The sequence below is a fragment of the Sceloporus occidentalis genome, unplaced genomic scaffold, assembly GCF_023333645.1.
Source record: "Sceloporus occidentalis isolate IW3139 unplaced genomic scaffold, rSceOcc1.0.p SCAF_2, whole genome shotgun sequence".
NCBI classification, from domain to species: Eukaryota; Metazoa; Chordata; class Lepidosauria; order Squamata; family Phrynosomatidae; genus Sceloporus; species Sceloporus occidentalis.
Genome location: NW_028316982.1, coordinates 202,670,690 through 202,692,421, shown reverse-complemented (window position 1 = coordinate 202,692,421; position 21,732 = coordinate 202,670,690). Strand labels below are relative to the sequence as shown.

General features: G+C 38.0%; 1 protein-coding gene across 5 annotated transcripts in view; it reads left to right on the top strand.

Moving 5' to 3' along the window:
- Positions 1–21,458, top strand: part of DOP1B (DOP1 leucine zipper like protein B) — an 89,020-nt gene extending 67,562 nt beyond the window's left edge. For 4 of the 5 annotated variants that reach the window (XM_089512027.1, XM_089512026.1, XM_089512024.1 and 1 more), the window contains exons 25-37: positions 559–663; positions 750–816; positions 2,200–2,344; positions 3,873–3,955; positions 4,680–4,789; positions 7,930–8,076; positions 8,436–8,497; positions 8,747–8,875; positions 10,559–10,695; positions 11,522–11,577; positions 14,725–14,883; positions 16,459–16,588; positions 18,291–21,458. In XM_089512027.1, coding sequence (XP_089368153.1) covers positions 559–663; positions 750–816; positions 2,200–2,344; positions 3,873–3,955; positions 4,680–4,789; positions 7,930–8,076; positions 8,436–8,497; positions 8,747–8,875; positions 10,559–10,695; positions 11,522–11,577; positions 14,725–14,883; positions 16,459–16,588; positions 18,291–18,548 — 1,588 coding nt within the window. In that variant the 3' untranslated portion in view covers positions 18,549–21,458. Of the gene's footprint in view, positions 1–558; positions 664–749; positions 817–1,305; positions 1,508–2,199; positions 2,345–3,872; positions 3,956–4,679; positions 4,790–7,929; positions 8,077–8,435; positions 8,498–8,746; positions 8,876–10,558; positions 10,696–11,521; positions 11,578–14,724; positions 14,884–16,458; positions 16,589–18,290 lie in introns of those variants that run through there. The other variant, XR_016280222.1, reaches the window with a different exon arrangement.
- The last annotated feature ends 274 nt before the right edge of the window (positions 21,459–21,732 follow it).

The window sequence follows — 21,732 nt, the reverse complement described above, 5'->3', positions numbered from 1 at the left end:
ATCATCATCCCCCTATCTGGAGGATGTCAGTTCCAGGCCCTCTCTGCAGATGGGAAAAATGTAGACACTCAAGTCCCATATTAGCCAATGGATGGCAACATGCACATGCCTGCCTCGGTACGCCTGTGTGTATCCAGTGCCCTTGGATAACATGGGGTGTCATGATCTTAGGATGCTGAAATCCACAGATGAGAAACCCACCAGTACTAAGGGCCCACTATTATTAGGGTACTCAGTGTACGGACAACATTACTTCCCTAAATACATTTGTAAGGACAATATTAAAAGTGAGCACAATATTATTTCTCTAAATACATTTGTTTACTAGACTTCATTGTTCCCCATTTTATTATAAAGGCTCAAAGTAAGTTTACAATATAGTCATCCCCTAAAGAGTTCAATACAAACTTAACCAAATTTGTTTAAACTGTCCTGTAGCAAAAACAAATAAGAAGCCTCAGTGGAATAGCCTTGCCAGTAAACCTTTATCTGGTATTTCTGGAGAGTGTCACTTCAGTCTTTCCAACAGAAAACATGACTTTTTTTTAATCCCCATAGACTTTCTGCCTCAGCCTTGCAAGAAAACTTCCAGTCATTGTTAGGAGTGTTGAAGGAATCTGTGCAACTGAATTTGGCACCACCTGGATATTTTTTGCTTCTCAGGTATGGCAACAAAAATTCCTTGAATACATTTATGCAGTAATAAATATAGTTAATCATTTTGCTAAGTTGGCTTTATTCCTCAATAGCACCCTGAATGATTTTGTGACCAGAACGCCAAACCAAGAAAATAAGAAGGATCAGAAAGACCTGCAGGTACCCTATGACTTCTATTCATATGTTTATGTAACTTAATAATGTATGGCAGATCAGCCTTTGATAGGCTTCAGTCAGCTATGTTATTGTACTGGGGGATAAACTCACAAGGCAGTTACAGGCATTGCTGTCTTCCGCTTGTAGCCCTTCCATATTTTCTTATCATAGCAAATTCCACTAGCTGTTGTTATTACCTGTTGTTGCTACAAGATGCTTGTGATTTACAATGATTGATTGGCAGCACTAGGAACTGCTCATATGAAAATACCACAAGTTTGTGGATTGACTTAAGCTGTATCAGAGAAAACAGTGATTTAACTGAAATTGTCGTCTTCGCTGCATACCCTTCCCATACAGGGGTCAGACTAAATGACCTGTGAGATGTTCTCTGTTATATGTTTCCAAACAAGAAGAACAGAGCTAGAATCATTCACCTAATAAGATAATCAAGATGTATTAAATTGTGAAAACTGTATCATTATTTTATAGATCATAAGAGAAAGCCTTGATTTGTTACTGCAGCCATAAGGACTATAAAGTGTCTTTAAAAAACGAAAAAAGAAAACTTCAAAAAGACAGTAGATCACTCTCTAAAAGTCTTGCAAAAAGCTGCACATTATCTGCACAGGTCACATTTCCCATACTTAAATCATTAGGCAGACTGAGGCAGCTATCTCAGGCACCCTGAAAGGTCAGGAAACTCTTATTTATTTATTTATTTATTTTAGTTATAGAATGGGGGGGAAGCTTCATTTATATACTGCTTCATACTGAACTAGCAGTGTCTAAGCAGTTTACAACTATAAGCTACTGCTTTGGAGAGAGGACTTTCTTCCTTGTGTCAAAATAACTTGATAAGCCATGGATGCCACTTTCGTTGACTTGTAGGGGGAAGATTTGCTGCTCAGTATCAGGCAGAGAAATGACTTGGGCCCTTTCTGCTTATCACCAGCAAGAAGTTAGATTTGCTATGTCAGAATATATTGAGAGATTATATATTTCTCAGCATTATGTGAATGGAATTTTCATGGGTTGCAATTTGAGTAATGTGATTGTTGTCATATTTTTTCAGTTTGTTTAGTTTATTGCAATAAAACAATATACAGTTGGCCCTCCATTTTTGCGGGGATCCGTTCTAGACCCCCCCCCCACAAAAACGGAGGCTTGCGCTTATTCAAGCCCCATAGACTTGAGTGGAGCACTCCCCGATGAGCGCAGCATGGGTGCGCTCGCCATTGCAAATAGCAGAGGTCATCCCTCCGCGTATATTCAAGGGCGCGGTTCTCAGATCCACGCATTAGGAGGGGCGACTGTAACTTTCATCGAACAGAAATTACTGTATGTAATAAATGCTTTTCTGTCTTGCCGTCTTTGCCCTTTTAGGAGGTGACCCAGAAAATATTGGAAGCTGTGGGTAATGTTGCTGGTTCCTCCTTAGAACAAACTAGCTGGCTGAGCAGGAACCTGGAGGTGAAAGCCCAGCCTCAAGTCTCTTTAGAGGAATTCAGTGTTGAAGATGATTTGTGTGGTAAGAGAAACAAAAAACTTCTGGATCATCTAGTGATCAATTTGTGGCAGTGTTGGGTTTGTTTTATTCAAACCCCACATTTCTCCCCTGAGGGTGATTTGCAACAAAATGGTGCAATATATATATATATATATATATATATATATATATATATATATATACACACACACACACATACATACACACACACACACACTATATATATATATATATATATATATATATATATATATATATATATTATCCTACTTGAGAGTATATATTTTCCCTGGATGAAGATTAACCTTCCATTTTGAAGCCAAGCCCTCCCTCCAGTCCATCTGCCTTGGTCCAGGCCTCGGAGGTAGAGAGGAACTGCTGGACCTCTTACCCTTTCCCTCCACCACTCCCTTCTCCATCTGTGTCATGTCTTTTTAGATTTTAAGCCTGAGGGCAGGGAACCGTCTAACTAAAAAGATTGCATGTACAGCGCTGTGTAAATTTACAGCGCTTCATAAATAAAGGTTAATAATAATAATAATAATAATAATAATAATAATAATAATAGCACAATTTTCAATGCATCAGTAAAAGATATAAATAAAAAATATAGCACCTATCCAGTTAAGATGTCCTTTGTGTGCTGATGAAGTCAGTTGTCAAAGGCCTACCTTAATAAAAATATATTTTGTCTTTTGTTTTGTATTGTTTTTGTTTAAGCCAAACATTACAGCAAACCATTACATTAGAGGCCTTGTTGTTCATTATGTGCCCACCCACTATTCTCGTTTCCTAAGACCATCGGAAATATGTTTTTTCTGATGGTCTTAGGCAACCCCTGTGAAAGGGTCGTCCGACCCCAAAGGGGTCGCAACCCATAGGTTGAGAACTGCTGCCCTAACAGGTGCTTTGATTCAGGTCTTTTGCTGAGTGTAGTAGGGTTTCAGGTGTCTATATACTAGTCAGAAAAATTGTATGATTGTTTATTCCAAAAAATGGTAAACAAGTGTGTTGGACTAGTTCTCAATGTGTAGAATTATAATATTCAGGTTGCTAAAGAACTCTTCTTCAGCATTTAAAGATGCATTACATGCTAACTTGGTTAAAAATGCCCCAACACCTTTTAAAAAAGCCAGGCTGAGAAACTATAAGTCACATATGTAAATCTTTCCTAGCTTGCTGTTTCTCTGATTCAAATGGACACCTCCTACATGCACTGGGTTGCAGAAGCATGTTTCCCTGTGTTTGGCAAGTTGAAGATTTTAGGGTACTTCTTCTCCCAGTGCTGCTTAGCTCTACATGGTTCCTTTCCAAACCAACTTCACCTTATTTACATTATTATTTTTGAAAGGCATTGAGCATATGAGTAGTGCTTCAGATTAGACACTTGAGACAATAAAATGTCATGTTCTTTTGTCCAGTTTATTCCTTTGTCAGCAGCATGTGGATCCAGTGTACTTTCTATGTAGTTACTTTCCCTTAAAAAACTAATACTGTTGTAGTAAAAATTTCAGCATTGTCCTGAAAGTGAAAAATGTCACTTCTACAGATACCTCAGCAATACCTTCTTCAATGGTTTCTGCATCTGCTCCATCAGTCTACAGCGTTCAAGCTCTCTCTCTTCTTGCAGAGGTGAGTGCTGATTTATTTTTTTCCTTTAAGAACATAGCAGTTCAGTAGCTGCTATGCATATACAGTACATTCATATATACATACATTCTGTCTATCTGTAAATTTCTACACACGTATATAGAAGCACATGTACATTTGTGTGTATATATATACAAACAAACACATATGTTATTGTTTTGTGCCTTCAAGTCATTTCTAATTTGTGGAGAACCTGTGGTGATCCTATCCTATGGATTTTCTTGGCAAGATTTGTTCAGAGTAGCTTTGCCATGCTTTCTTCCACGGCTGAGAGAGTGTGATTTGTGCAAGGTCACCCAGTGGATTTCCATGACTGAGCAGGGATTTAAACCCAGAGTCCAAGGCCAACATACAAACCACTAACCATGCTCTCTCTCTCTCTCTCTCTCTCTCTCTCTAATACACATGTATATGAATATATGACACACAAATGAATGCACACAAATGCATTCCATAGTTGTGATTTCTGTATGCTCACAGGCCTTCTCTTAACCCTGTTAACAGAACTGAGTTGTTTGAGCATGCATCACCTTTCCACCTTGCGTACCTGGCAGGGTGTATGAATATTTTCTGTGAATACCTAAGTAATGGACTCAGTGGTTTGTTTAATGATGAAAGTAAATAAAAAGAGATAAGGTGTTTTGAAAAAAATTGTTCCAATAGTAAAAGAGCTGTACCTTTTTAATATGGAATGATTTTTCTTTAGGTTCTTGCTTCTCTCTTGGATATGGTTTATCGAAGTGATGAAAAGGAGAAAGCAGTGCCTTTAATCTCACGTTTGCTGTATTATGTATTTCCTTACTTACGCAATCACAGGTATAAAAATAGCTTTTTCCATAAACCATATATATGGAATTTTTTAATAATATGTACACTTATTAATATTATGCTAAGCATTATTTTTCTCTAGACAAATCCTTAGGATGCTTTTGATTCTTAAGAAGTTAAGGATTTATGGATGATTAATGCAATTCAGACAGATTTTGAAGAAACAAGAATTAATAGAAAAGAATTATTAGGATACAATATTCAGATTCATTTTTCTTAACAAAATTAAAGCTTCAGGAAAAGGATAGCATCAAAATGCATTATCTAGGATAGGCAAGCAAAGACCTTTTTATATAGGTAATCTTTTAACATCCACCCACTTTGACCTTTGTAGTTGTTGTTGTTGTGTTCCTCCAAGTCATTTTTGACTTATGGTGACCCTAAGGCAGTGTTTCTCAAATATTGGGGTGCGCCCCCCAGAGGGGGCGCGAGGCTCCGTAAAGGGGGGCCACCTACTTGGAAGAGGGCCCCGTGCGCCATAGGCCGGAATGGGCTGGCGGCGGCTGGGTCCTCCTCGCAAGAGCCCCGCGGGAGGCGGCGATGGCAGAGGGGCCGAGTGGGCCATGGAGGGGAGCCTCTCCAGCGGCGGAGTGAGCGGGAACCCAGGCCGCCCAGCCATTGGAGGAGGAAGGAGGAGGCTCTGCGCTGGAGGCAACGGCCCAGAGGGGCTCCTCTGAAGAGAAAGAAGGCGCCTCTCTGGGGCAGAAGAGCAGCCAGGGTCAGGCTCCAGTCCTTCTCCTCCTCCTTTGGGAGGGACCGCCCCTGTCAACCGCCCGAGAGGCCACCCCTTGCCTGGGCGGGAAAGGAGGAGGCCGTTGGCTGAGGCTGAGGCGTCGAGGAGGATAAATAAAGGTACTCAGTTTGATACCACTTTTGTCAAAAACACACTGCAGAAATAATCCAGTTTGAGACCACTTTGGTCAAAAACACACTGCAGAGCTCTCTGTCAGAAAAGGATAAAACTACAGTTCCCAGAATCCTATAGCATTGAGCCAAGGGAGCGAAAGCAGTCTCAAACTCAAACTGCAATGTGGACCTTATCAAGGCATGCATCTTAGTAAATGGAGGGCATTTTGGAATTCCTCCTGGACAGAAGGTTGGAATGTAGGACGTATTTCCTCAGATGCATGGGAATTGTAGTTCATTGTGGCACCAGAGCTCTTTCTCACAAAACTACAATTCCCAGGGTTCCCTAGCACTGAGCCAGGGAAGCTAAAGCGGTCTCAAACTGGATTATTTCTGCAGTATGGATTGGACCTTGAGTATTTTTAATAACAAAGGTCCAAAACACTGCAGAAATAATCCAGTTTGTGACCGCTTTAACTCTCCTGGCTCAGTGCTAGGGAATCCTGGGAATTGTAGTTTGTTGTGGCGCCAGAGCTCTTTTTGATAAAGAAGGCTCAATGTCTCACAAAACTACACTTCCTAGGGTTCCCTAGCACTGAGCCAGGGCAGTTAAAGCAGTCTCAAACTGGATTATTTCTGCAGTGTGCCTTGGACCCAACTCAGGCTGCATCTTCACTCCAGACTCCAGAGACAATCCAGTTTCATACCGTTTTTACTGTCATGGCCCAGTGCTATGAAATCCTGGGAATTGTAGTTTGTTGTCACACCAGAGTTTGCTGAGAGAGAAAGTTAAATGTCTCCGAACACTAGAATTCCCAGGATTCCCTAGCACTGAGCCATGGCAATTAAAAGGGTGTCAAACTGGATTTATTTCTGCAGTGCGGTTGCAGCCTAACACATTTCTATTTGGCACAAAGCTTCCTGAACCCCCTTCATGTCAAAATAAATATCTTAAAAGGACTGAAAGATTCTTTGTTTGGTTCAATGGTGATTTTGAGAGTTGAAATAAGTTACAATTACAGTCGGCCCTTCTTATACACGGATTTTTTATACACGGATTTAAGCATACACGGTTTGAAAATGTACCAAAAAAGTATAAATTTACCTTGATTTTCCATTTTTTATAAGGGACACCATTTTGCTATGTCATTATATGTAATGGGACTTGAGCATACACGGATTTTGTTATACACGGGAGATCTTGGAACCAAACCCCAGCATATAACAAGGATCCACTGTATTTTTATTCAATTATGTTTACGTTTATTTGCAAAACATCCGTCATTTAGCATTATGGGAATTTTCCAGGAATTGTGACTGAATATTCCGTGTGATGTGTGACAGTGTGTTTTGGACAAACATTTTAGGGAATTATCTTTGAGGCTTGTTGGCAACAAGACAAATGATACTATTTACAGTCGCGCGGGGGGGCCCGAAATGTTTTCTTCTTCCTAGGGGGGGCATGACAAAAAATAATTGAGAAGCACTGCCCTAAGGTGAGCCAAGGGTTTTCTTGGCAGGTTTCTTCAGAGGGGTTTGCCATTTCCATCCCCTGAAGCTGAGAAAGTGAGATTTGCCCAAGGTCACCCAGTGGGTTTTTATGCTCAACCTTGGCCTTAGGGCAATATCTTTCCACCTGCCTTTGTCATTCAACAACCATAGTTAAAACTGGTCTTGTCACCTCATACCCACAAGTTTTGCACTTCTGTGGCTATTCATATAGGCAGATTATAAATGTTCTTCCTGGGCAACAGTTCACCCCATGCATCTGAGGATGTAGACGTAGTCTATGCAAGATCATGCTACAACTGCTTTCATTACAGTTAGACGCAAAAGTGCTACAAGATCTCTTTATATGATGTCAGAATTTGGTAACAATGCATGCATTCAGGATAAACTATGGAAAGAGTTACTGCTTTCTTCTCAAAATTGGCAAATGGATTATGATCAAACTCAGAGTGATCTTAGCTCCTAATATAAGCTAGCAAAGCAAATATTTACAAAGGCTAAAGAAGAGCATTAAATGTTATCTATGCTGTAGGTTTGCTCTCCTTGCTAATGTAACTGGCTCTAGTTTAGGAAAGATTTTCATGGAATCATAGAATTCATCGGCTAATGAGTTTCCTTATGATTAATCTATGCAGATTTTCTTGCTAATTAGTAAGTTTAAGTAGAATTTATCATAGGTAGAATGTTTCTGTAAGGAATTTCTGAAGTGTGTGCCAATTGTCATACACATTAGAGAAGTGTATGATCTGTGTTTTGTGTGTGTGTGTTTACAGTGCCTACAACCTTCCAAGCTTCCGTGCTAGTACTCTTCTGCTCAGTTCTCTAAGTGGCTATGCCTATACCAAACGTGCATGGAAGAAAGATGTTCTGGAACTATATATGGACCCAGCTTTTTTCCAGATGGACACTTCATGCATTCAGTAAGACATATAAATATGGCAGTCTTGTGGCTGCTTTCTGAATGAATACAGTGACAGTCCCCATTGTATTATAATTATAAATTGCATTTGGGATCTCTCTAAAAGCAAAATAGCAGTTAAATTCACAATAATCTCATTCAGACAGTACTGGGCTTCATTATAAGAACAGACTTTAATTGTTGGCATATGGTTTTTCAGGACCTGATTTTAAAGAAATCCAGGATTTGGGCTGGAATCTAATTGTTAATCCCAACAAGAGTAGACTCTTAGCATCAGTGATTTTTACATAAATGTTAAATGACATGGAAGGTTTAAATATAAATTATATTAATCTCTATCTGATTATCATATTTCTTCAGCTGGCGAGCCATTATTGATCATCTTCTTACTCATGAGAAAACTATGTTTAAAGATTTGATGAGTAAGTATTCTCTCATAATTGATTTTCCCCCCCATTACATTAAGAAAAAATTTAAATCAACATAAAGAAAACAAGAAGTTGAATTTGTTTCTTAATTGTTTGTACTCAGGTTGTTGATATGTAATGATTTTATTACTTTGTTTACTCAAACCGCTTACCAGTTGAAGCAATCTGTTAAACTAGCAACTGTGTGATTCCTAAATTAATGTTGCAAGTTAATGTTGATATCAATTATGATCTTGATTCTAGATATGCAGAGCAGCTCCTTAAAACTTTTCCCAAGTTTTGAGCAAAAGGCAATGTTGTTAAAACGTCAGGCCTTTGCCATTTTCAGTGGAGAAATTGATCAATATCATCTTTACCTTCCTTTAATACAAGGTGAGCTTTTGCTTTGCAGCATTTACAAATGTTCTGTTCTAAAATTAATCAAAATGATATATTACAGCATTCAGAGATGTAAAGAATTCAGACAGACAGTCATCTGGTATGGACAATTTAATTGACACCTGGCCAACTTAACTGACACTGTGTCAATTCAATTGACATTCGAACTACTGTATATACTCATGTATAAGTCTAGAAACTTTAGTCAAAAAAATTGAGTCCGAAAACCTGGGTCGACTTATCCATGGGTCAATGCAAATACTGTATTTTAACTATTATAAAAAAGGGAACCACCAGACAAAACGGAAGTGCTTACGGTAGGGGCCCCCAAACCAGGTATCGGGCCGCAACCTCCAGTCCTAGAGGGGTTCACGCTCCCCTCAAAGGACTGTGTTCGCAGCTTAGGGGTGCTTCTTGACTCGTCACTTCAGATGAGAAATCAGGTGAATGCAACGGTCAAGAGTGCCTGTTATCAGCTCCGGCTGATACGTCAGCTGCGCCCTTTCCTGGAACGGGATGACCTTGAAACGGTAGTACATGCACTGGTAACTGCAAGACTTAATTATTGCAATGCGCTCTACATGGGGCTACCCTTGTGCCTAGTCCGGAAACTTCAACTGGTGCAGAATATGGCAGCCAGATTGATTACAGGAACAACTAGGAGTGACGATATTACACCTATATTAAAATCACTCCATTGGCTGCCTATTAGTTTCCGGGCACAGTACAAGGTGTTGGTCATTACCTTTAAAGCCCTCCATGGCTTGGGCCCAACCTACTTAAGGGATCACCTCCTTCCATACAATCCTCCCCATACCCTCAGATCCTCTGGGAGGAACTTGTTGCAGTCCACAAAGACCAGATTGACGGCGACCTCCCAGAGGACTTTTTCTGTGATCGCTCCCACTTTATGGAATGGCCTGCTGGACAAGATCCATCAAATTGCCAACCTTGAGAGCTTCAAGAAAGACGGATCTCTTCTGGCAGGCCTTCCCGGAATAGATCCCGGCCATGTAACACTCCTCCCACAGACATATACAAGCGAAGACTCTGTCCATTGTTATATTATTATTGTAGTATTGTTTTTAGATTTTTATCGTCTGTAATTTTCATGGATGGAACTGTTTAATCCTTTTTTAAGGGGGGGAATTGTATATATAGTATTTTTAAAGGTTGTACGCCGCTTTGATTGTGGAAACAAAAAGCGGGATATAAATTAAAGTTTTGTTTTATTATTTATTTTTATTAAATCTCTTTGGATAGCATCTAAGTCAGCAAAAAATTTCCTCATTTTTTGGAAACCACAATATTCTGCTATGCTTTTACTACCAGTTATATCAACCTTTGAAATGTATTTAAAGATATAGCTGTGTTAGTCTGTAAAATCAGTAGGTGAAGAGATTTTGCAGCACCTTTGAGACTAACTGAAAGAAAGAAGTTGGCAGCATGAGCTTTTGTAGACTTAAGTCTACTTCTTAAAATGCATTTGGACACATCTGAGGAAGTAGACTTAAGCTTCTTTGAAATTATGTTAGATATGACAAAATTATACTAATTCAAACCTTCACCTGGCATTGTCAAGTGTTAATTCATTTTCTCTTGTTCTTTTTCCTTTTCCTTTTTCATTTATTTTGATTTCTTTTTTTAAAATTAATATTTGGTTAAATGATATTCTAGAGCGATTGACTGACAACCTGCGTGTTGGACAGACTTCCATAGTAGCTGCACAGATGTTCCTGTTTTTCAGAGTTCTATTGCTAAGAATTTCCCCCCAGCACCTAACCTCACTATGGCCTATCATGGTGACAGAACTGGTAAGCGATAATAAATTAGAAAGTGGACAGACAGTAAGCTTTAGATGAAAGAGCTTTCTTTTAGGTGAAGCTTAATTTTTAACTGTAGGGTACCCACAATAATGCCCAAAGTCATCACAGTTCCTTCAGAAAGCTTCTTTTGCACTTATCAGCAAGAGGATTTTTCCATCCCAGTTTTTGTTTTTATAAGATATTGAAGGGGGGAAACATTATTTGGAGGCTGGGCATACTGCAAAGCTAAGTTCTAACCACTTTTTGCAGTATAGAATGAAGGCATAGTATGCCTATCCAGATCAGGACCACAGCATGAAAAAGAAGGTTAAAGCCTCCAGTGTGTCCTGCTTCACCCCACATTTGGCCCAGGGAGAAGGTGGTTGCTCCCAAGTTAACTGTCTTCTGGCCTCACCAGGTTTCCTTTCTGTGGGAAAAAGCAGCTTGCTGCAGATGCCTTCTTTACAGTGACAATTCAGTATATAACATTTTATGTAAAGGTAAGGGTAGTTCCTTGACATGAATGGCTAGTCATAACTGACTGTAGGGGCTGGTGCTCATCTCCGTTACTAAGGCAAAGAGCCAGCGTTGTCTGAAGACAACTCTGGTGGTCATGTGGCCAGCATGACTGCACTGAACACTGTTATAACATTTGACAATAAATAAATAAGGATTTTGGCATGCTTCTGTGGTAGCCACTTTGGGTGTCCATGATCCTTTGAGTTCCTGGTTCCGTACTCAGGGGGTTCTCCCCAAAGTAGGGAACTCCTGGTTTAACTGCATATACTAATACCTTGGGTTTGTTTTGTTTTTTTCCATTGATTCTACTGTCTAGATTCAAACATTTATACAACTAGAAGAAGAGTTAGCTGAGGAAGAAGAACCATCAAAGTAAGAATGTTTAATATAATGTGAAATTTAGCATGGAAACTAAAACAAATGAGGAGATGAATTATCCCAGTAAAGCTTCATAGAAATCTCTATAAAACTGTTTGACATGATCCCTGTGGCAGTTATCTGTCATGAAACCTTGTTGCATAAATTCCCTTGCTTTGGGATGAACCATAGCTGAGTGTATGTGCTATGCACATAGGTTCAGGCCCTGCCACTAGTATGCCTCAGTGTCTCAAGACAGGAGACTGGCTGAGGTGAGTAGGTTCATCTGAAAGCACTGCATTTGAAATTGTTTCAAGGTTTTTGTCTGTAGTATTAAATCTGTAACACTTCATTTTAATATCATAGTAATCAAATGGTAAACATTTGAAGCCAGTGCAATGATATGTAATTTGCACAAAGAAAAACAAAAATTAACATGTCAGAAGAACCATTCAAATTTGAGCATTTTGACTGAAAGTTGCAGTGATGCTGGAAAGTAAAATGTATAGAATAGAATTGCCACTGCCCATTTTTGTTGGATAAGCTGGAGTATTTTCAAAAAAGGGAAATCAAATTTGGAATTGGTATGACTAGAGAATAGATTACCTGCCCTGTAATAGTGTTCCCAAATATCTTTCCCATAAGTGTGAACAGCAAATATATCTCTATATAGGGAAGGTAAAAAATACCATATATACTCAAGAATAAGTCGACCTCATGTAGAAGTCAAGGACAGATTTTTGGGGCTAAAATTACGGCTTTTGATATGGCCCGTGGATACGCTGAGGGTAAAACTTAGGGACATGTAACAAAGGATGTAAAGAATGATGTAGAGAGAAACTATGTCAAACAACTTAGAAAATTCAAGCAGCCATCACTGTTTGTGCTCACACTAAAGGCTGAATGGATGAGAGAATAGAGGGGAATTAGTGCTTCCAAGATAGATTAAGCTCCTGCCTTTCATCAGATACTGGTTCCTTTGTTGTTGTTGTTGTTGTTGTTGTTCTAAGAGTTAGAGTGTGGTACTTACATTGACCCATGGATATGTCAAATCAGGTTTTTGGGGTCAGTTTTTTGACTAAAATTTCTAGACTTATACATGAGTATATACAATAAGCATTTAATGAATGCTGTTGGAGTATAGGCAAAACTTGTCCCAGGGACCATAGTTTTGTGAGGCAGATATGGGCTGCAAATAACTGGAAACCAAGGGCCAAGGTAGGAAAGGAAAACAGATTTTATTCAACTGAAGACTCACAGGAGAATCATTTCCAGAGCCTGAGAGCCCTCTCCTGTACTCTGACAGTTATTTTTATAACATTAGAACAACAGCAGGCTGGGCTTCACACTCAGCCCCAGACATACATTCCATATAAGGCGCATCTTACCATTCTATTGCCTATAGCTCTCTCTCTCTAAGTGACATTTCTAAATGCATATGATCACTTGCAAGAGCTCTGCAAAAAAACAGAAAGTAAACTTTAAGTTGCTGATACAAACAGATGCTAAAGTTGCAAGTGTTGAAGTCTGGCTAGTCCTGTCATCAGAAAGAGTCTACAGTCACCAGACAGATGGGAGGGAGAGCGACCACAAATGTTGAACAAAAGTTCTGGCTAACACAGCATTTCACATGTCTACAAACTGACCTTTTAGTATTTGCTTCTTATTATTATCTAGTCAAGAAGCAAGCAAAAAAAATTAGCCATTAGTTTTGTAATATAACTTTTCTATATTTCTCTAACAATATCCACCTCATTACTAGATGTGGCTGATGTGAGATATGGTTTCTAAGTACCAAGTATCTAGTCAACTCAGTCAGGACAAAACAGGTGAAGCACAGCAAGCAAAAGCTTATTATATGTTTTTGCAGAAAGGAGGTGTTCTCTAAGAAAGAAGCACACCTTTGCTAGACGTGGCTGGCTATTTTTATTCCCTCTTCCAGCCAGTGAGAGTCCCTCCCTTGAAATTCCATTGGATAGAGCCACCAAGGTTTACAGCTAATCCTAAATGCGTAATACGAATACATAATCTCCGCCCATGTTTACATCTCCCCCTAAATCCCACTCCCCTTTATTTATAAACTTCCTTTTAGGGTATACTTTTAGCTAAAGTGAAACCTATACAATTACCTGAGCTATGAACCTGTGATTCCAATCAAGGCTTCATCATTAACTATACATCTATCCTTTCATATTTAAACTATCTATGTTCTACCTTATTAGTTATGTTTGCTCAGAAGGCTACCTCTGCCATCTGGAGAGCTTCAAAGAATGACTTTATCTGCCTGGTCAATAAATGCTTCACCTTTCTTGTAGCTTAAGTGGAATTTTAAAAATAATTACCTCTGTATGGTATGAGGCCCACCTCAAATTTTGTTATGAAGCCCATCTAAAATATGAACTCTACTTTTATGAATTCTCATATATGCTGCATTCAAATCTTAACTGTTTCTCACAGTCATTTGTCAGTTATCATGTCTTACAACTGTTGGCCCCATCATGAAGAGGCATAAATCATTAGAAAAGATAATAATGCTAGGAAAGGTAGAGCATAGCAGACAGAGAGGAAGACCAATAGACTCAATCAGAGAGGACTTGGGCATGGAGTAGTGGCAGACAGGGGGAACTGAAGATGTTTAATCTACAGGGTCCCTATGAGTTGGGGTCCATTCAAGGGCAATTAACAAATGAACTTTGAAACCTAGAATCAAAGCTTACCCTTTTTTTCCCCCCTTCCTTCCTCCTTTTCTTTTTTCTTTTTCTGTCATGCTGTTAGATGATAAGTCTGCAGGCAGCAACTGATTCCTAGTATTTGTAAGATGCTCTATAAGCCTTTTTGGCTGAAGAGTATAGTTTAAAAATTTAAATTATTTTCATGAAACAGCTGTGGTGACAGTTGTATCGGATAGGGAGACTCTTTAGGCCTTTGCCAGTTTGCTACATTTTCAGTTTTTAAAAAAAATCACCTCCCAGTTGCTTGTTTCCCCTGTAGCATTCCAGATGACTATCATGAAATTTGTGTGCAGTTTTTTGTTTTTTCCATAATCAGTGTTCAAATTTTCAATTCTTTTTGCCAGGAATGAAAATTTAAGCTCACTTGGTTTGCTTATCTGTTTTTACTTTCTGATTTTGTTTTGTTTTTTTTGTTTTGTTAATTTCACAGAAACAATAGTAAAATTAGCAAACAGAAAGCATCATCAGATGGCAGCAGTCTCCTACTTGGTGATATACAGCAGAATGAATTGAACTTGTATTTATCAGCTTGTAAATTCTTAGACACGGCACTTTCTTTTCCACCTGATAAGATGCAGTTATTTCAAATGTAAGTGTGCTAACTTTTATTCTTATAGAGCTTTGAGACAAGAAAGTGTATGGAAATAATCTAAAGAAGGTCTTTTGTGCATCCTCTTTTGCTCCAAACATATAGTTTGTAAGAACATGTGAGTGGGCTTTTTTCAGTGTGGCACCCAGTATGTAGTAATCTGTTCCCCAAGAGGTGAGATTGTGTCCTGTCTTACAAGTGTGCCATTGCCACCCAGCAAATCTTTTCTCTATTTGCTGCACAAATCTATCTCTCGAAGTCTTGTTTCCACTTAGGTTAGCTTCTTTATTGCCTTGTTGCTTCTTCTATTGTAATTATTTTGTTGTTATTGTTCTTTCTGATTTAATATTTGCTTTGATTTTTTTTGGGGGGGGAGGGTGGAATGCACTTGCATTAGGTGACCAGATTTGTTCCTTGGGAATAGTTTCATCAGAGCTTGGAAGTAATGTTTGTCAGAAATAACTGCAACAACAGAGCTCCATTGTCATACCTATATCATATGATGCCACCCCCCAAAAAATCTTCCTTTTCAGTGGAGTAGTACCCCCAACTGAAGGGTTTCCAGGGTGCTGCAGATCAGGACACTGGACAATGACATCTGCAGTATTCAGAAATAGGGAGCTGGCAAGATTGCATTGTCTCATTGCACCCTGCAACCTTCCTGCAGACAAGTGGCTTCCTTAAATGGAATTTGGCTTGTGTGAAGAGGCCATAAGGAGCAATGGCAAATTAGCATAACCATTATTTTTATTATTCTCAGGGTTTCACCGCAAATGACTATAGAAAAGGAAGAGCCACTGTGTTTCATTATGTTAAGCCAATAGAAATGCCATTGCTGAAATGTGATGTAGCAGAAAGTTTAGAAAATTAAGACTTAGCATAGGTTGCAGTCTTTCTCAACCTTATTATCCTGGAGGAAGCCTTTAAATAATTTCAGGTCTCAGGAAGCCCCTGCATAAAAGATTATTATGCATACAGCTAAAATATTTTTTTAAGAAAGAAAGATCATGATCTTGCAGAAATTTAGGATTTTAAGGAACCCAGGTTAAGAAACCCAGCCATAGGATAACAAATAGGGAGGCAAACGTATTTGGATGAATGGAGAAGAAGATTTAAGTCCATCGATTCTTTTCTAGATGCCAAACAATTACCCACTTGGTGATGGGGTGCTAAGAGGATTACATTATCTTAATTTAATTCACTCTCAAATTGTCCAGCAGTATGAGGCCAGCATGGAATAGAGTTTTGAGTGTTGGATTATGACTTTGGACATCAGGGTTCAATTCCCCACTTGGCCATAGAAACTCACTGAGTGACCTTGGGTGAGTCACATATTCTCAGCCTTAGAAATCTCCACGATAGGGTTGCCTTAAGTTCGCCATAACACAGAAACTATTTAAAGGCACACATCAGCAATGAGACCAGCAGTTGACGACTTTATATTAAATAAATCAGCTCCTTTGAACAATTGCACTTGATTGTTTGTTTGTTTGTTTGTTTTATGACCCTAATATTCTCAAGAAGTATGGTCTTTTGTACTAAATTTCTTATCTCCAATTGTCTTTTTTTTTAAAGGTATAGATGGGCATTTGTCCCAGAGGTAGACACACAGGTTTACAGCATGTCTCCAGATCTAATGGAAAATCAACAGGAATTCAAACCACATACTGTTAGAATTATGGATTTGTTGAAGCTAAAATATGGGGTAAGTGTAAAATTAGCTATTTTATAAATTGCTTTGAAGGGTCACCTAGCTACAGTTGGAAACTTATGTGCTCAAGCTGCCTACTTTTTACTCTATTTTTATTTATTGGAACTACATCCTCCTGTCTGATAGAACTAAAGCAATGTATATAAGGTTTTAAAGCACTGATTAGGTCTGCTTAGTTGAACGGTGCCTGATTATGTGTCTCAGTTCAGACCTGGGGCTAGGTGTATACAGTGCTGAACAAGCAGCAATATGTTCAGTCACTCCCTTCAGCAAGATTGCTCAGTATCCCAGGATCCAGCAGCCTCGTTCTTTGAGAGCCATTCTCAATTTACGTATGTCCGGGAAGGAGTACTCCAGCTGGATTCTTGTATGTGTCATGCACATGAGGCTCATTCAAAATAATGACCTAGTATACTACATCCAGCACAGTGTACCCTCAAGCACAGGAAAAGGCACAGTGTTTTTTCTAATGGTATGTGGGGATATTCTCTCTATTATGCAGCTTGAGAGCTGTGTCTTCAGGTGGAAATGGATTGTACTTTTTATTTGCCTTCATAGTACATAGTCTTTTGAATAGGATGAGTACAGATGATTGATGGGTCATTAATTTGGATTCATGTAGTTGTACAAATGTTTGGGTGGAGGAGGTGGCAATAGGAGCAACTTTACCTGTATTGCAATACTTCCTGTATTCATAGAATGAGTTCATTATTGAGCAAGAAATAATCAGTTCACCCACTTCTTGTTTAAAAATCAGAAACCACAGTGTTCCAAGTGGGGAAATCAAATCCTGTATAAAGAAGAGATAACTGGAAACAGGCAGAATTCTGTAAATCACATCACCCTTTTGCAATAGAGGAAGATTGCCTGCTTTTGTTTGACACATTAAGAGAAAAGATCAAAGTTCATCCAACCATTATTGCATACCCTACAACTCTCTCAATTTGTCAGGGACCGCAGCGATTAATCCTCTTCCATCCCACTTTTTCAGCTGCTTTTGAAGGTTTCTTTCTTCTCCCCCAATTTTTCTCCTCTGTCCTCAGTTTACCTCAATTTCTACAAATTGAGTTCAAACTGCAAAAGTAATTTGCACACAGCAAAGGGAAGAATAGAGGAAGGTGTGGAATCTTGCTGTTCCCTGTAAACTCTGGCAAAAGCAAACTGGTGCAGCCTCTCCAAACATATATGTTTTCCTTCTTTAATAACTTTTGCAATTTAGAACATACTCTAATGTTGCTTAGCCCCATATGTCCCATTTTCATCCATGAAATAATATGTTATTGTAGGAAGAAGCATGAGAAATTGATGGATCTAGCCCTCGGTAGCCTTCATAAACTAGGGCTTGGTTGCTATCCAAAAACATCTGGAAGGCCACATGCTCCCCATCCCTTATGCAAAATAACAAGGAAGTACTTACCTATTGGTGGTCTGTCTTTAAGAATAATGTATAAACTGTGAGAGTCTTGAATCATAGCACCATTTGACAATTATCTAGTAAACTTGCTGTGTTATCCATACAGCCCTGTTACACAGAGGGCACAAAATATGACCAAATTTTGGATTGAATTGAATCTAATAAATAAAGCTAAATAATTGTACAGAGCTAAAAACAGATGTGTTCAATAGTACCTAAGTTACATCATAGAGTTAACAAAATCTGTTTGTATTAATAATCTGAACATTTCATGTTTTACAGGAACAAAATACCAATGTGAGAACAACAAAAAACGACACCTTTCCTCTCTTGGACCTTCATTCCATATCAAATATTACACAGTTAATGCCATTCTTCAAGATACTAGGCTGTGCTTTTAAATCTGAAAGCAATAATTCACTAAGTATAAATAACTCAAACTCTCTCAAACTGGACTGCCCTGTTGGCAGTGGCACAAGGACCCTGAGGCTGCTGGAAGAGTGTGTGGAACATGATTTTATAGAAAATATGGAAAGTTAATGTACTTCAAAAGAGTTCCATTACTTGAAGCTTTTAGCTATTATACAACTACTTTCCTGAAAGGATGTAAATACAAGGATGAAATGTTTCTAAGGCTGCGTCTGCAGTGCAGAAATAATCCAGTTTTGCATCAGTTTAACTGCCATGGCTCAATGCTATAGAATTCTGGGAATTGTAATTTTGTGATATATTTAACCTTCTCTGTCAGAGAGCTCTGGTGCCACAACATACTACAGTTCCCAAAAAGCTATTGCATTGAGTCATGGCAGTTAAGGTGGTGTGGAACTGGATATTTCTACAGCACAGATGCAACCAAAATTTAGAATTCATCTCATTTTTGTGTTTGTTTTTTCCTACCATTGTGATCTACAGTTCTGTAGCTTAGTGACATGTTGCCCTTATATTTTGTGGGAACATATTACAGATACATATTTCTTAAAATGAAGGACTTTTTACTTTGAAAACAAAGACATTCTTCTAAAGATATTTTAGTTCTTTCTGTAAACAACTTCGCTGTAGTACGTTAGCATTAGAAACAGAATTAGCATGTGATTCATATTTCCTCCTGACAATTTATTCTTCTAGTGAAACATTTGTATGACTCTTCCGACATAACTTTAACTATCTTAGACTGAAAGCCCAAGTTTACTTACTAGCACATAGGCTTCACTGAACTAAACAGGACTCCCTAGTAAATATCCTTAGGCATGGGCTTTAACCATGTATATTTGTCATTAAATATTCCAAAATTAAGAAGGCAACTTCTTATGTGGATATTTATTAGACTAGTTTTAAACTCATGATTGCCTTTTTCAGGTTGATCAATCGGTACTTAATTGTTGTAGGCCTATAAGAATTTTTAAAGAATATGGTGCATAACAACTGTACAGTTGTATGTATACATATAATATGCTGCATTAGAAGTACTTAATTTTCTAAGCAATTTACAATTTTGTGCTGGAGCATCTGTGCAGATATGTATATTTACTCAAAGTATTACATAAGAATTATGACAGCTCTTTATATTGTGATTTAATTTAGAAAGGAACTTGATTCCAGCCCCTTATTTACTAAAAAAACATTTATAATGCATGAGTGCAACCCAAGAGTTTATTGGTTAAAAGGGTCCTATGCCAATAGCTACAAAGGGAGACAAATGGAAAGAAAACAAAAAGGTCTGTATGAAACATAACAATTAGCCCTGGTCTTTCAATGTGTTGAATATTATATTTTACTATTTTTATATGCTCTTGTAAAGAATAGTATTTCTTTAGCATGTCTGTCTTTTCTCAGCACCCTGCTCCAGTACTGAGTACTTCATATAGATCAAGCATCCTTCACTAAAAAATTATCACTATCGAGCCAAACATGAACTCTTGATGTAGTGGGAAACTAGGGCATCTGCTTAAATTTCTGTTGACATAAGTGGAGTTTTCCTTGGGTATAGATTAGGCTGGATTGTGCCCAAGGTTTTTGTGCAATACTCTTGCAGCAAAATGTGCATTCAGATATTTAATGCGGAGGGTTTTTATTTCACCACTGTTACTACCTTTTGTAAGTACTCTCCAGTATCACAGACACTTGTGTAAGGTGCAAAGGTCTTTGACATCCTGAAAAGATTTATTCCAGGGTTTAATATAGGTGATTTATTTGTTTACCTTTTATTTACCTACAAACGAATAGGTATTCCATATTCATTTTGATATTGGTGAAATGTGGAACACATAATACAGGCTTATTGCAATTATGTTAAAATAACTAAATGAAGCATTGTTCACTTGTTGATAATTTTGTAGACTGATGGAACTAAGTTTATAAACTAAACTGTATTTTTCATTATGAATGTGAAATTCAGCTCTTCTGAATGTAAATTGTTTCACAAGTTACTTTGATCACTGACGTGAAGGTGTAGTATCTATTATAAAGCAGTAAATGCTGCTCAATGTTGTGAATTCCTTATTTAGAATCCTAAATAATTTCAAAGTGCAAACAAATGTTGTTAATGCTCAGGGAAACAGGATACTTGTCATCAATGCCAGTTTTGACAAGAACTCTCTCTTGCTCTATTTGGCTCTGTCAGTACTACTGAGGTACAACTACTATCTGACATTTCACCATGCAGTTAACTATAGAGTTCCATTTTAATCAGAAGGGAGAAACTTAGCATTATTTTAGCAATTTAATTTTCCATTCCATTTTATATACACCTCTTTCTTATTCATTTTCTCTTCTATTTCTTCCATTGCCTTTGAAATTATCCTATCCTTAATGTCAATTTATGTTTTCTGACATATTTTGTTTTACTAAAATAGATCAACCACTTTATCAAAAGTGCTGTCTGAGGGGGATCGCTTTCACATATTTAGATCCCTGTCCAACTTGACAGAGTTCCCATGCCTGTGTTTCCACAAGGTTACTTATTCCGTAACATTATGTCTCACAAGATGCATTTTCTGAAAGGGAATTGGATTTGGCAATTTGGACTCCAGATCCCCTGGAACAGCAGAATATTTCTGAGTGCTTTTTATTTATGGTTTCACAGATGCAGGTTAACCTTACATCAATATTAGCTAATTCGTTTGATTTAAAAATCATATTTACTATTAAAACTGGGAATAACATTTCAGACTGCTACTGACAATTATTTATTAAATAGTAATATCAAATAAAGAGACTTCAAATCTAATAGCTGCTCTTAATGGATACTATTACTAGAAAATGGCTGATTAAGTGGCTACAACCTTAGAAAATGCTTTATGGGGGAGAAACTGAGGATATGTTTATATTGTTTAAAATTATTGGCAAAGAAGAGTCAGTTTTTTTATTTGGCAAATGAGATAATGGCTGCTGTGTAAGGTTGTAGTGTGTTTTTGAATGTAACTTTCATATTAAACTTTGTGTTGAAATACATCTTGAAAAACCAGACTCTTTTTCCTGCTGCTTATATTTCCCCACTTAGATTCGCTCTGTGTTTTCTGATTTATTTATTTTGTTTAACAGGTTAACTGACCTAAAAATATTTCAGAGGAACTGCAGGTGTTTGCAGGCAATCCATTTCTGTACTGTTGGACTCATTATTTTAATCGTCTGTATAACAGAAGAAGTGGAAGAAGTATAATAAGAAGTATAAGAAGTATAATAGAATAAGTGGAAGACAGTAGGGCCACTACATGGAGAAGATGGC